At 35.5% G+C, this 15,272-nt stretch overlaps 1 protein-coding gene across 1 annotated transcript in view; it reads right to left on the reverse strand.

Annotated features, from left to right (window-relative positions):
* Window positions 1-15,272, reverse strand: part of ldb3a (LIM domain binding 3a) — a 51,049-nt gene that overhangs the window by 10,986 nt on the left and 24,791 nt on the right. The window contains exons 5-9 of the mRNA XM_052150467.1: window positions 15,150-15,172; window positions 13,382-13,585; window positions 6,814-6,980; window positions 6,571-6,607; window positions 5,971-6,066 (exon numbers count right to left, since the gene is read on the reverse strand). Coding sequence (XP_052006427.1) covers window positions 5,971-6,066; window positions 6,571-6,607; window positions 6,814-6,980; window positions 13,382-13,585; window positions 15,150-15,172 — 527 coding nt within the window. The remainder of the gene's footprint in view (window positions 1-5,970; window positions 6,067-6,570; window positions 6,608-6,813; window positions 6,981-13,381; window positions 13,586-15,149; window positions 15,173-15,272) is intronic.

Raw genomic sequence — 15,272 nt, forward strand, 5'->3', positions numbered from 1 at the left:
AGAAGAAGTGAAAGTAGAGATGGATAGAACAAAAGGACTTAAATATTGATTTGTTTCTCACCCACACCTATCATATCGCTTCTGAAGTTATGGATTTAACCACTGGAGTCTTATGAATTACTTTTCTGCTGATTTTATATGCTTTTTGGACCTTCAAAGTTCTGTCCACTATCACTTCGACTGAAAGGACCTACAGAGCTTAGATATTGTTCTAAAAATCTTCATTTGTGTTCTGTTGAAGAAAGAAAGTCATACACATCTGGGATGGCATTAGGGTAAGAAAATGATGAGAGCATTTTTTCATTTTTGGAAATTGTTTAGGTAGAGGTACATCAGGGTACCACCCCAATGACTGCCTTTGTACCTTAAATGGTACCTTTTTTCTGAGAGTGTATGTTCTGAATTTTCAACCCACACTTACATTTTAAGTATTAAACAGTTGTTTCCATTCATGTGTAGGTGATTTGAAGAAAATACCATCCTTTTTCATCCAAAAACATTAAACCATTAAAAAAAAGAAACTGAATTTAATAATGCTGCTATCCAGAACATGTTCTCAATTTACATAAAATACAGGAAGACATATGACTGTGCTGAGAGTTTCATATTATTGTAAAAAAACTAATCCAGGGCTTTGAAAGCTTTAAACGAATGCCCATTTGTTCAACCAATGACATGAAATAAATACAAATAGACATGATAGGAAACAGTTTTAAAAGGGTATGGGTTAAAAACACCAAAACAATTCTTAAATATTAGGACTATTAGAAGGAAATTGACTGTCTAACAAGAGGATTAAATACTGATAAAATAATGGCACTGAATGATTACAACACGCAATATTTACAGAAACACAACAACCAACATATAAAAGACTCGTACAGACAAAATTTCAGTGTAGCAGAAAAGGGAAATTTGTCAAAACACAAAGAGCATTGTTTTGTGGCAAACTGAAAAAACAGTGGGGCTCTGCTGACTTTTTAATTGTGTAGAAACATTGTAGAGCAACTACAATATATGCTTAATAATAATGAAACCATTTAAATATCAGAACCAAAACCAAGAAATACCCTCAAGCTACCAACACAAGTGCAGTAGTCCACTGAGATATATTACAGACAGATTTGGGCAGAGCAAGCAAAACAAGGCAACTTTGAGTTTTTGAATTTTAATCTAACTGTATCCATAAACTACAGTAATTTCACAAAGATAAAACGGTAACAACAGCAGGAAACAGAAGCACTGCAGTGATATGCAATGATTACTGAAATAATGTTTGCAAATGTTTTGTCTCAGTTAAGTTGAGAAGTGTCTGAGGTGAAAGACATAATGACAGCATATGACTGTGCAACCTAGTGACATATTCATACTGTATGTACATGAAGGCAGAGGTCTAGACAAGAAAGAATGAAGAGTGAGTAGGGGGGCCAGCCAACCAGGGCCACAAGCACTCCAGTGCAGTCACACGGTCACCCAGCATGTGTTGCATGCAAGTGGGAGGCTCAGAAGAAGTGAAGGAAACTAAAGGTGAGATGGTATGAGAGGAGGACACAGTTAGCAAAGGCATTAATCTATTCCATTATAGCAACCTAGCGCAAACCAGCCCACAGCAGAGCAAACACCATTTCCCTATGTGACATCCAGACAAGCAGAATTACCTGGATTATTGACTCTCTCTACTCACAGACATTGACCTCCATCTTGCCTCTCTTATTTCTCTTCTGGAAGAGGACAGACAGATGGATAACGTCTTGGAGTTCTGACGGCTTCATGTGCATTCGCCCATCTTCCAGACACAGAACTTGACCCTTCAGCCACGACTGAACTAAACCTAGAGGTTATTACTCATCCTAAATAAATGAACTCGCACATGTTCATATCTAAAATAAAAGCCTAATGTCCTGATAAAGTGAAACAATTCAATTGGAATCTATCATAGTACAAATGTCTCAAATGCATTATCTCACATCTACTCTGTCTTAGATCAGAGCCATTCACAAATACAAATCTAGCCTAATCCTTGTGATAGTTAGTAACTAACTGACATCTTCATATCTATATTTAGCAACAACGTCAGGCTTAATCCTTAAAGCTCAGAAGGTAACTTTTTAATAAAGTCAAAGCCAATTATTAATGAAGCCAAAAATTACCTTTTTTATTATTAGAGTGTAAATAAGGTAGCTCCAAAAAACTTTTGTTTTGTTCACAATCATGTCACCTGTAACTAAGTATAATTGTGTGTTGATATGACAAAGCAATCAAAAGTTATAGCATTACAAACATAATTTATCCTGGTGTCTAAAAAATGTATCCAAATGTCCAAAAGTCCCTCCAAACAAATGATAATTGTACATAATAACTAATTACACACAACTTTAGGTCTGCTCTCTCTCCATGCAGGCGTGAGTAATGAGATTTCATTAAATTCCATTCTGTGCCATCTGAGCCATCATTTAGTCATCATTTAGTACTTGACGACATCTCATGTTGGCCATATGTAATTAAAGTGAACAATCCTCTATGCCCATTTTTGGATGGCTCAACTCTGGTTGCAGCGATCTGAATACTTATATGATTAGTTAAGTGTTTTTAACCAGAGAGCACATGTGCTATGTGCACATTTTGCTTCGGATTGTGGATTATCTAATGATCTATGCATCCACTTATGTTGTTTGTGGGGGACTCCCTGTTTGTAATGGGAATCCCCTCCTCAATGTAATGGTATGTGATATTTTATATTATGTTTATTGTTCGTGAGGTTATATGTGAAAACGTGGCTTATAAGCAACACCTGTTTACATACAACATGTATGACAAAGACATTTACTTTTACTCACTTACTTTTTTTAGGCTGGTTATATTCTACCATTTTAGAGCTTTCCTATGACATATGACACATATGTATTAATTAATTTGATCAGTTTGATGTTTTTACCGATTACAATACTACAATACAATACTATGTACAGTGTCAAATTGTTAATAAATTATCAAAATGGAATACTTCTGATTTGTCTGCAAATTTCAAAGCACATGTTCAGCTTATGTCATAATGCCTACATACATTGTAAAGTACAGCTTCTAAGCATCAAAACAATATCTATTTTATGTTGGTAAAGACAGAACTTATTAATATTTTAATAATATTTTTTTTCTCACCGGGCCCACTGGTGGGCCAATCCGAGTTTAAAGGGTTTAAAACTCCATGAAATCGTTTGACAACGAACGTCACGAGAGAGTTCGGTCATTTCAAACAGCAACTGGAAGCAACGATTTAAAGTTGAAAACTTTTTAATTATTGATTTGTTTCTTACACAAACCTAACGATTTTCTTCAGAAGACATTTCTTGATCGACTGGAATTGTGTGGATTACTTTTATGCTGCCTAAATATGCCTTTTGGACGTCAATCAGCCAGCAGCATCATGGCGCCCATTTATTTTCATTGTATGGACATACAGAGCTGAAATGTGCTTATATAAATCTTCATTTCAGTTCTGCTGAAGGAGGAAAGGCATACACATTTGGGATGGCTTAAAGGTGAGCAAATTATGTGCGGATTGTTAAGTTATGTCACAGCCTTGAACCTACTTAGTAGTTGGTAGCAGGTGGTATTATGGGGAGGGAAATTCTCATTCTAGAGAGCATTTGATTGTACAAAATCTGTGTAGTGCTGGATGAGTCATCCAGACTGTAGGAAAAGTGAACAATATGTACACTTTTCCTACAGTCTCGATGACTCTTCCAGCACTACACAGATTTAATAAAATCTATTAAAAGTACATTTTGTCAAGTTTTGATTTCATGGATTTCATATGTTTTGAAACATCAGTTTCAGAACATCAATGAAAATATTCTCTTCAAAAGAATAATAGTTTTGTAATTCAAATTTTAAGTCTAAAGCTAAAGCTTTTACTTCATGCAGAACACTCTTTAAGGAGTCAGCGTTTAAGCAGATAAGCAATGACTCATGAATCCTGGAATAAAAATACCTACAATCACTAATTGCATATGCAAACAATTTTAACATTTGCTTGGCCTTACGTAATCATTGGTATGCTATCACAGCATCAAAGGTTTAGAGAAGGGCACAAGACAAATGATCTAATGAGGGGGCTTACCAAGCAGATGACCCAAGCAAAGAGAGAATTTGGAAATTTAAAAAGTTGTCATGCCTTAAAGCTTAAAATAATTATAGCAGGGTATTCTTTAAAATAATTGTAAGTTAATGTAAAGTTTAGAGCAATGGTTCTGAACTGGTGGGTTGCTACTCAAAATTGCAGGTATGTTGTGTTTGGGTAATTTGCTGCAGTGAAAAAAAGCTAAATGAAAATAATAAAATGCAACTAACCATATAATCGCGTATTGATAGAACAGAATAATAAAGGCTTATGAAGTTTTAAAAGGGAGGAAAAAATGTGTCCCATATCTTTTGCTATTGACATCAAATGCTGTGCATCTAATCAATCACGATATTCAAATTATTATTTTATTATTATTTTTTATTCTTTAGTAGTAAAATGGGTTATAATATTGCCATATTTAGCCCAGTGTTTGCTCCCTGTGTTTTTATGCATTTACAAAATTGTAAATTTAGTTGGGCCTATGTGGTTCATTGTAATATTATTCCAATGTTTAATTTTAAGGACATTTTGTATGTAACACAATTTGGTGCTGTGTTGGGTCACAACTTGATGTCTAATGTAAAATCTGGGTCCTATAACAAAACCATTTGAGAACCACTGATTTTAAATGTTTTTTCTTTCTGCAGACCTAAATCTTTTGAACACAGGTATATAGGGATGCACCGATATTACTTTATGAAGTTATGGCCAACACCGATACCTCCTTGAAAAAAATATTGACCCATAACTGTACTGATATTTAGCAACTTACCTTATTTTGTCATTAGATTTGTATTAGGAAAAAAAATTCAAAGAGATATAAAAGATGTTTACTGTTCTAACAATAGATTATTTCAACTGAACACTGGATCTGTTCAACACTTGACAGGCAAACATTTCAAAGAGAGCCACGGTTAAAGATACATCCCAGATAAAAAAAATAAAAGATACAAAACAATTACTAAATTTGATAACATGATGAAAAAAAATTCTAAGTAAAAGTACATTTTTTTACTTCTAAAAGTTTATTGCACTTCTGTTTTTGCAGTTTAAAACGCAATCACTTAAGGTTAATAAATGGATATCAAACAGATGTCTCATAAGTCAAAGTCTGCTGGTTTCAAAGCATTTTGGATGGTTTCCCTCATCATGTAGCCAACAGGTAAGACCCACTTTTACAACTGTCCCGTCCATTTATGGTGTTTTTTCTGCATTAACATGAGAACGATAAAAAATTCAAATTAAATATTACATGTTCTTCAGAGTGCCAACCCTTCTCTATTATTATTTCAAGATTGTGCTTTGAATTCACAGTTTTTGCAAAGTGTATTTTTAATTAATTAATTAACCATAGGGCTTTCATATCTGCGTTTTCATGCCTATTACCGACATGCAAGTAATTCTTTATTTTTATCAATAATTGGCCGATACATCGGTGTAGTTCCACACACACAAAGACCATTTCCAAAGAGGCTTTTGACTGATTTTTTTTAGTTCACACAGTCGCTTTTTTATTTGATGGATTTGAAAGACTTGCACACAGATGCAATGATGTTCTCAACAAGCATCAATATATAAGCCAACAATGCGATACAAGAGAGAGAACTTAAATGTCGGCGACATTCCCTTGAAAATAAAAATATACCACAAACTGCTCAACTATCTTGAAACTGTAAATCTTTCATAGTGGTAACATGGAAAAAGCCACTCAATTCTAACTAATATTCATTATTACCTTTTCTGCCTTTCCCTCTTACGTGCTTTAACTTACTTGTAACTTAAGTACTACAGTCTTTCTGTATAGCCTGTCTATGCCACCTGTCTAATTCTCTCTGTCTTGAAGCAATTATTGTGGCACATTAAGTATTTGTGCCGACAGGCCATTGTGCCAGTTTTTCAGTTTAGCAAAACGAGGGCCTTTGGCTTCAGATTCAAACTTTTCCCTGTGACATCAAGAGAGATATACAGGAAAACAGAGGGAAGGAAAGAGAGAGAAAAGAGAGGGTGGAGAAATGGGTTAGGGAATATGGCCTTCACTCCCCTGGCCAAATTGTGTAAGTGTATTAATGTTTGTGGCTTTCTGACCGTGTTCCAAAATGTACATGTAACATATGCATTCAGTCCAAGCCTAGTATAATCTGAGGTCATACTTTGATATTGAGGTCACAATTTACATTGTGTTAAAAATGTAAATGACAATATGAAATACAATACAGACTACTGTGAATAAAGTGCTGCATTAATGTAAATCAATGTCTAAACTTGGTATTAGGCTGTGTGTGGGTGAAGTTTAACACAGAAAGTGGTGTGAGACTAGGGGGTATATTTGGGGAACTCTGATCAAATGTCAGCTTTATTGATCAGCCTTTCAGGCTTTAAGAGTAAGAGGGCTGGCTCTCGGCACAGGTCAAATATGTGGCCACCAGATGCTGCTGGTAGATGCCTACCTTGATTTTCTCAGAGCATCCACATCAGGGTCTTGCACTGTAGAGGAGGAGAAAAGATAGGAGAGAAAATGTCAGTGGATAGATCTAGCTCTTTTTCAGAATCAAGTCAAAATCTATATAAAAAAAAGGAAATTGACAATAGCAAGCCAGATGTATCTATGCAACTTAGCAAGTATTACTGAACAATGCATATTGTTAAAAAATAATCATTAATTGTTTAGTGTATATAGCAGGCACACTTACTGTATTCAGTCCCAGTAATGTGGGCGAGGATGCGGAAGGACTTGGACTGCAGCTGGGCGGCTCTGAGAGCCCAATCAGAGGGCTCCATTTCATTGAGCTCCCTGGGGATGACGGCCTGATACACTGGGGAAGCACTGTCTATAACACGGTCTTTAACTGGCAGATTACTGCAACCACAGAAAGAGCCGTACTGGTGAAATATACAATTTCTTATCAACATGACTGGGAACGTAATCTAAAGTGTTTCAATTTGTAACCCCATAATGTGTATCCTTTTTTTAATGTTATTTGTAGGTTAATATTTTATAGTTTATGAACCGGGATGCAATTTTTCCCCATCCTAATTGGGACTAATTTACTGCCATTATTACTATGTCCAGGGTTGGGAGGGTTACTTTTGAAATGTATTCCACTACAGAATACAGAATACATGTTGTAAAATGTAATTTGTAACGTATTCTGTTAGATTAACAGAATACGTTACTCAATGTCAGTAACGTATTCTAAATACTTTGGATTACTTCTTCAGCACTGGTAGATTTTTTTTCACTTGTTTTGACTATAAAAACTCATTACAGTACAGTAAGACAAATTACACATGTTAAAAATACATTCTCTGAAAAACCTAAATATCTTATGCAGTGTTGTTTCTAAAACAAGATCAATCAAATTGATCTTGTTTTAAGGATTTTTAGATATTTTTACAGGATAACAATAGAAAAATTATTATCAAGAATACGATTTTTGCCCTAATATCAAAGGTCTTACTGGAAAAATTGAAATTATGCTCTAACGTGAATTTTCTTGATAAATAAATATGATCGTGTCTGATAACATGTGCATGTAAAATGGTTAGAAATAGCATTTTAGCTTAGCGTAAAGCTGACAATTTACACAAGGTTTATTTCTATTTCTTCTGCTCCAAACTTACTTCAAACTTAATTCTCTGTCTACTCGTATGAATGTTACACATCATAAGAAAGTGTTTCACTGCTGTTCAAATGCACTTTGAATCACATCTTTTGTATGTATAAATGTTTTCCATCTGAAAGGACTTAATATTAAATGAAACAAATGACAATAAAATACAAATTAATCTCTTCATTAATCAAACTACTTTTTAAATGTAACTGTATTCTAATTATCAATTATTTAAATTGTAACTCTAGTGGACTACAGTTACTTATAAATATGTAATCTCATTACATGTATTCTGATACTCTCCAACCCTGACTATGTCACATACTTTAGGATGTATTGCATAACAATGTCTGTCTCACTTTTATCTAACTTTTTTTACTCGCTTTTATGCCATCACAGATGTGTTTGACTTTCTTTCTTCTGCAGAACACAAACAAAGGCTTTTAGAACAATATCTCAGCTCTGTAGGTCCTTTTAATGCAAGTGAATTTGACCAGCTTTTTCAAGCCCCTAAAATCACATAAAGGCAGCATAAAAGTAATCAATATGACTCCAGTGGTATAATATACTGTACGTCTACTGAAGCAATGTAATCAATTTGGTTGAGAAACAGATCAACATTTCAATCCCTTTTTCCTATAAATCTACACTTTAACTTTCAGAATGTGAAATTTAATGTGGTTATAGTAAAAAAGGATTTATCTGTTTCTCACCCACACCTATCTCATCACTTCTGAAGACTTAGATTTAACCACTGGAGTCATTTTGATTAATTTTATGTTGCCTTTGTGATTTTGGGAGCTTGAAAGGTCTGGTCATAGCATTACTTTAGGAAGAACTTTCATAAAATCCAAAATGAAACAGAAAATCTTTAATCTTATACTATGTTTTTATTTTCTATTAGTATAATTATTAAAGTGTAAATGATTGTCCTATCTCTTTTAAAGCTGCACACAAACAGTGTTGTCACATGGCATCTGTTACTTTTTCATTTGTAGGATTTATTTTTATTTTTATTATTTTCTGGAGATTACATGGGCGGATTTCCATTAGTATCTTGTAATTAGCAGATTTAAACAAGCATACTTTTCGTGTACAATATGTTTCCTGTCAAAAAGTAAAACATTTAATGAGTTTTGAATGCAGCCCAATAGACGATTCTGCCCTCTTCAGGAAGACACCTTACATTTTTCATTTTGCACATTGGAGAAGAGCATCAGGATTAGAAAATAATGTTTTGTCAATAAAATCAGGTTTTTGTGATAAAAAAAAAAGTTAATTGTAGGCTAAGCCTAAAGCCTACTTTGATCAGGAGGCCTACTTTTGCTAAAAATTTAAGTACATATAAATAAACAATATGAGAAAAGATTATGTGGGAGTGAGGGGAGTTGGAATGCAGAAAGCTGGGGAAAATGTCAATGTTCCAAAGTTCCATTCTACCCATCATTTGTTCATCTTGTGATGTAAATTGTTAATTTAGCCTACACTTTGTTTAGATTTAACTTTTTACAGATTGTCACTTTATATTGTCCCTTGGATATTATTTACCAAGGTAAATACTCTTGAAAAATATAACATTTGATTTTGACCCATTAACATTACCGCATAATTCAACATATTATCCAAGTTTATCACATATTACAGTTTCCTCCTAACTGTGCAGTGGTCAGTTCTTAATTTTTGTTTTCTTTAGAAATACCTCTGGTTAATGGAGTGGTGGTGGCATAGTGGGCTAAAGCACATAACTGTTAATCAGAAGGTCGCTGGTTTGATCCCCACAGCCACCATCATTGTGTCCTTGAGCAAGGCACTTAACTCCAGGTTGCTCCGGGGGGACTGTCCCTGTAATAAGTGCACTATAAGTCGCTTTGGATAAAAGCGTCTGCCAAATGCATAAAACAAAATGCTAATATTTAACATAGTGGGGTAGACAAATACTGTAAGAAATGATAGGCCTAATTGTTATTTGACATTGTTATTTTTCCTATATTTCTGAATTTCTTGCATTTTCTTAATAACAACATTTTTAATATTATTCTTGCTTTATGTCCCTACCAACTTTCAAACCAAACCTATGCCCTTGGATCTGGTCACTATTCACTTGCATTGTATAGACCAACAGAGCTGAAATATTCTTCAAAAAGTCTTCATTTATGTTCTGCAGAAGAAAGAAAGTCATACACATCTAGGATATCATGAGGGTGAGCAAATTATGAGAATTTTCATTTTTGGGTGAACTATCCTTTTATCACTAATTTATTTCGGTAAATATACAGTATATAAATATGCAATATGCTTCACACATACAGTATGCTAATAAACAGCAAAGAAGAAGCATTGGCATTTTAAAGGGCAGAAACTTGCTTATTACTACAAAATTCACTTATCTAGAACAAAGCATATTTTGTACACATAGCCTATATCTCTTACCCAGAAGAATGACAGCGTAGTAAAGAGTATTCAGAAATCAGTTTGTTGACATCTACAACTGAATCACCGATAGAATGGATTTTCAGTTTCCACATAGCAGACCCTCCTTCTGTAAACCTCACCCTTTTAAACAAATTTCCACCAAACTACAAAATTGACGCCCAAGACTCTCAAAGTTACCCTTGCAGCAAGATCAAGTATGGAGTCATGTCATGTTGGAGGGGCATTTGAAGGGTTAGGAACAAGGCAAAACGAAAGGTACACTCTGTGATGTCATCATTGCATTTGGCTAAATAAAAATGCAAATCCAGCTACAGTGGCCCAAAAAATATTAAGAAACGTTTGGACACTTAAGGCACACTTTAAAATGTGTTAATCTAAAATGCCTTTAAAATGCCCTAATGCATTGCATCATGGCCATAACTGCCACAGATGTTGAGGAGGACAGACTGAATATACAGATGAGTAGTCTACTGCATTCCGTGTCCACAATCTTGAATGTCCGGTTACAGTACTGTGTTGCATTAGTGGCATTTGCAAACAAATGATGCTAGACCTTTTTTCAGAACAAAATTTTTCCTAGCCATTTTCTTAACAGATGTCAATGTCATTTTAGTGGATGTATGAATTTCTCCTCAGTTTACACAGGTGTTCTAGCAAAGCAACAACAGGTGCAGTTCATTACATTAAAAGGCACCTATTATGGAATTTTGAAAATTACCTTTCATGTAGTGTGTAACATAGATTTAAGTGAACAAAAACATCCTGCAAAGTTTTATATATGAAAGTTCACCGTAAAAAAAGTTATTGTCTCTCAAAAGTAGGAGTCGACTCTGAGTCAATTTAATGAATCGTTTTTCCAATGAGTCATTTTCCTTTTCATTGTGACATCAAGACGAAAAATTATCAAATTGGCCACGCCCACTCATTGCGCGCGCAGACACCAGGGAAAAATTGAAAACATCATGTCGACAACAAGATGCTGTGTTCTGAAGTGCATATCAAAAGCAACCTTTTTTTTCACTGCCCAGGGACGAGCATGTGAAGAATCAGTGGCTAGAGTTTATATTTACAAATATACCACACAAGTATAGCCCGAACCTTGTGCTGTGTTCGCGTCATTTTAATGACGATTGCTCTACGAACATGAATGCTTTCAAGTGTGGATTCGTAGGCCGGTTGATACTGAAGGAAGGTTCAGTACCAAGTTTATTTGGATCAGCTTCCTCCTCCGAATCACAACCTGTAAGTATTATTAATAATTGTTGCTTTTACGTGTTTTTTAGCATGCTTAATAAGTATTTGTGTGTGTTGTTACGCTCAGCACAGCTTCTAGGTCTCCAATGTCAATTTTTTTTAAATGTATGAAATGTTTGTTGATGTTATTGGAGTTGTCATAAAGAATAGAGCAATAACTTGTAGCAATGCAGTGCTTTACCAATATGTTTATGCGTTGGCCTAACGCAAACAATAACTGATTGTGTGTTTACCACCGAACTTTGGGCTATGATCGCTAACATAAATCAACTCAAATTCCTTCTCTGATTTTGATTTATTTACTACAAAGCGGTGATGGGCGTTCCGTTTCCGACAATCTCTGTACAGAGTATACCAATCACAACTGACTGGGTCATCTGACCAATCACCGCAGATTAGCGTCACGCAAAGGAGGGGTTTGGAAAAATGAGTCATTGAACGAATCATTTGGGAGTCGGTCAGCAAATCAGGTAAACATAAATGCATATTATAAGACAACAAAAGTGTTTTTTGTCATTACATGCATGTAAAACTGTTGTTGGGGACTCCCAAAACAATATTAGGAACATTTTAAATGCCATAATAGGTGCCCTTTAACTATGAACATACTGTTTTACAGCCAGAAAATGTCCAAATACTTTTTGTCTTAATTTTGAACAATATCATTCTTTTTACTTGAAAAGTATTTGTGCAAACACACACCACTTGCTTTAATATTTTAATAAAGAATCTAACACAATCATACATTTTTTAATTGTGACTTAAATGTTCAAAACAAATTTGGCAGGGCCATCGTTGGGGAAAACAACTGGGAAAATTGTTGTACCCTGGAGGGCTCACTAAGGTCCTCTTTGGCTCCACAAATATTAGTGACAGCCCTGCCTTTTGGGACCACTGTATTTCAAACATTACTGAAGTGTAAAACAGTCTCTACTCATGCACAACAAATGTCAGGTGCATTACAGAACTTGTTCTTTGAAGAACATAGATCATATTAGAAAAGGGTTGCAGTGTGTGAGAGAGGAAAATACAGATCGAGAGCGGCAGAGATAAAAAGAAATGGCTCGTATCAAACACATGGATCAGGCTACTTACGATAGGGTAGAGCCAGAAAGCGCTTCATTGCTGCCAGGCAGGGTCATTAGGATTGGGCAAGGCATGGACAGGACAGGGTATGTGATGTACAGTGTGACGGACAGATGAAGTGATGGATAGATAGATGATTGGATGGATGGAATGGAGTGAGAGAGCAATAATTAGATAAAGCTTCCACATTATGCACCAGAGAGTGGCTTCTGACACTACACTGAAATAAGTCTAGAGAATAGATAAGCATGAGTATAGAGTGGCCCCTTTCATTTACATTGTAAACCATACAAATACCACAGATCACAAGAATCACTGTTGACAACAATAACAACAAACATCAAAATATGTAGATCACAGCGAAAATTCAATCCCAGTGAGAATCCAGGAGCAAAACTGTGCAAAAATATAGTGCACAAAGCCCACATAGGTAAAGATGCTTGAGATCTGCTATTAAAACAGACAGCATGCCAATAAACCACAACCCTTAACTTCTCCAACTGACAATTCCCATTATTGTAACCACAACAAAAGCAAACAAAAAATCCAGCAGGCTCCACAGAAACTAAACATTACATTTACTAATATTAAGGGCTTTGAGAAGTTTGCTAACTGGCATTCTCTGCCCTCTGTGTGCATTCAGAGAACATGTACACATCATACAACATTTTACACCACTACTGGATCACAGAAACAATAATGCTAGAGCCAATATCCAGACTATCATCAGACATCCTTGGGAAGTCTTTAGCCTCTGCAGCATTGAGCAGATAGCGCTGGCCTAGTTAAGCATGGCTGTTTGGCTATATGGCAAAGACATTCATGCAGGTCATGTGGGAAGGAAGAAGACACAGTTAGGTGCAGGAGATCTTACCCGGACAGCTCGCTACCCCTGGCCTGGGACTGGCCAGCAATGGCATCCATGATAGCATCCTGGGAGTACATGCTGATTGGAGTGTTGTACTGGGCATGGATAATGGTGGCCTTGCCTCCAGGCCCCTTCACCTCAATGGGCTTGTGGGTGGAAAGGGCAGAGTCCTTCAGAGCTATGGGGTTGAAGCTGGGCAGGTACTCATTGCTGTGCCAGTGAGGGAATGAGTAAGGGTAAAGTAAGGGTAAGGGATGAGTATTGGGGGAAGAGAGAATAGAGAGAGTTTGAAAGAGGGATAGAGAGATAAATGGGGAAGGGGGTGGGGTTGAAGGTTTATTCAGTAGTGAAAGGTGAGACAGGAGTTGTAGGTGAGACAAACAAAATAAATTATAGTATGATAATAACTACATAAAAAAACAAAATAGGCTAAATAAAAGGCTCAACGTATTTTAAAGGTAATCAACACAACTATTATGCAACACATCAAACACACGTTTTACACACCACAATGTTACTACTGCACGAATCATGACACATACAACGATTTGCATTACTACAACATGCAGTAGAGCATAGCACATTGGGCCTTATTCATGAAAGATAAGTAGAACAAATTTGTGCATAAATGCATTCTTATGGAAATTGTTAATTTTTGGTTTACACACAAATTGTGTTTACAGTATATTAACAGAGAATTGTCCAAATAGGAACAAATAATTTGTGTATCCACATAACTATAGCTAAAACATTCTCTGCATATTAAACATGAGTTCTAAGAAAAACATATAGACATCGAGCCAAAGCAAACCTATAGCCACCCTTAACACACACTACAACACAGTTCTAGCTGGGATTATTATTTAAGGACAGGCCCAGATGGAATCAGGGGACTTTTTCCTTGCATTATCTACACTGATTTTGATTAAACCTTGGGTTAAAGTTTTGCAGAATTGATTAGGAAACACTTTACAATAATGTTCCATTATTTAACAACATTATGAAGGGGGGATCTAACAATGAACAATACTTAAGCCTTTATTACTTTTAGTTACCGTTAATTTCAACATATTAAAATAATTTCAAACATTTTGAAATCAAAAGTTAAATGTTTTATTTGTATTAACTAACATTAACAAAGATTAATAAATGGTGTAAAAAATATATTGTTAATTGGTTGTTCATGATACGTAATGCACTTACTATTATTAATGAATGGAACACTATTGTAAAATTTAACATTGATTTAAACTATGGAAGGTTACGTAGTGCTTTGTGAATGACCCAATTCTGCGGAAATCTGTACTGCCTAAAGTAGAGTTCTATTAGTGCAGATTCTGTGTGGACCTGCTTACCGATCCAGGCTCATATGAATTTTCTTTTCGATCGTGGTGATCAGTATTAGAATTGACTGGACTGGGAAAGTGACTAATCAAGAGTCGGCCACCTCCTACAGTTAACTACAGCTACCGGAATCATTCTGCTCAGAACCATTCAGCTCAGTGGAGGAAAAGTCTTCTTTTTCAAAGAATAGTTTATATACATCCAGCACTCAAAGAGTAAGTCAGCTTATCATATACGTTTCTCTGTGTTGTAGTATGGAATCACATTAAGCATACGTTCACCATTAAAGCAAGCTTTGATTGCACGATAAGACAAATCTCACTAACCACACTTAATTGTTGATAACACACCAAAAAGGCAGTTCCAAACAATTCCATGCACGTATACCACACAGAGCATTTAAACGTTATGCCAGGAAGCTGTTACTAACTTGACAGGAGTGTTGGTAATAACCTACAATGGCAGACGGAAACAGAAAGAAGGGCATTGGTTAGACTTGTTTAAAATTTAACATGGAGGGGTTCTGCCAGTGAAAGTTCTTCATTTTGTGGTG

The sequence above is a fragment of the Xyrauchen texanus genome, chromosome 20, assembly GCF_025860055.1.
Source record: "Xyrauchen texanus isolate HMW12.3.18 chromosome 20, RBS_HiC_50CHRs, whole genome shotgun sequence".
Classification (NCBI taxonomy): domain Eukaryota; kingdom Metazoa; phylum Chordata; class Actinopteri; order Cypriniformes; family Catostomidae; genus Xyrauchen; species Xyrauchen texanus.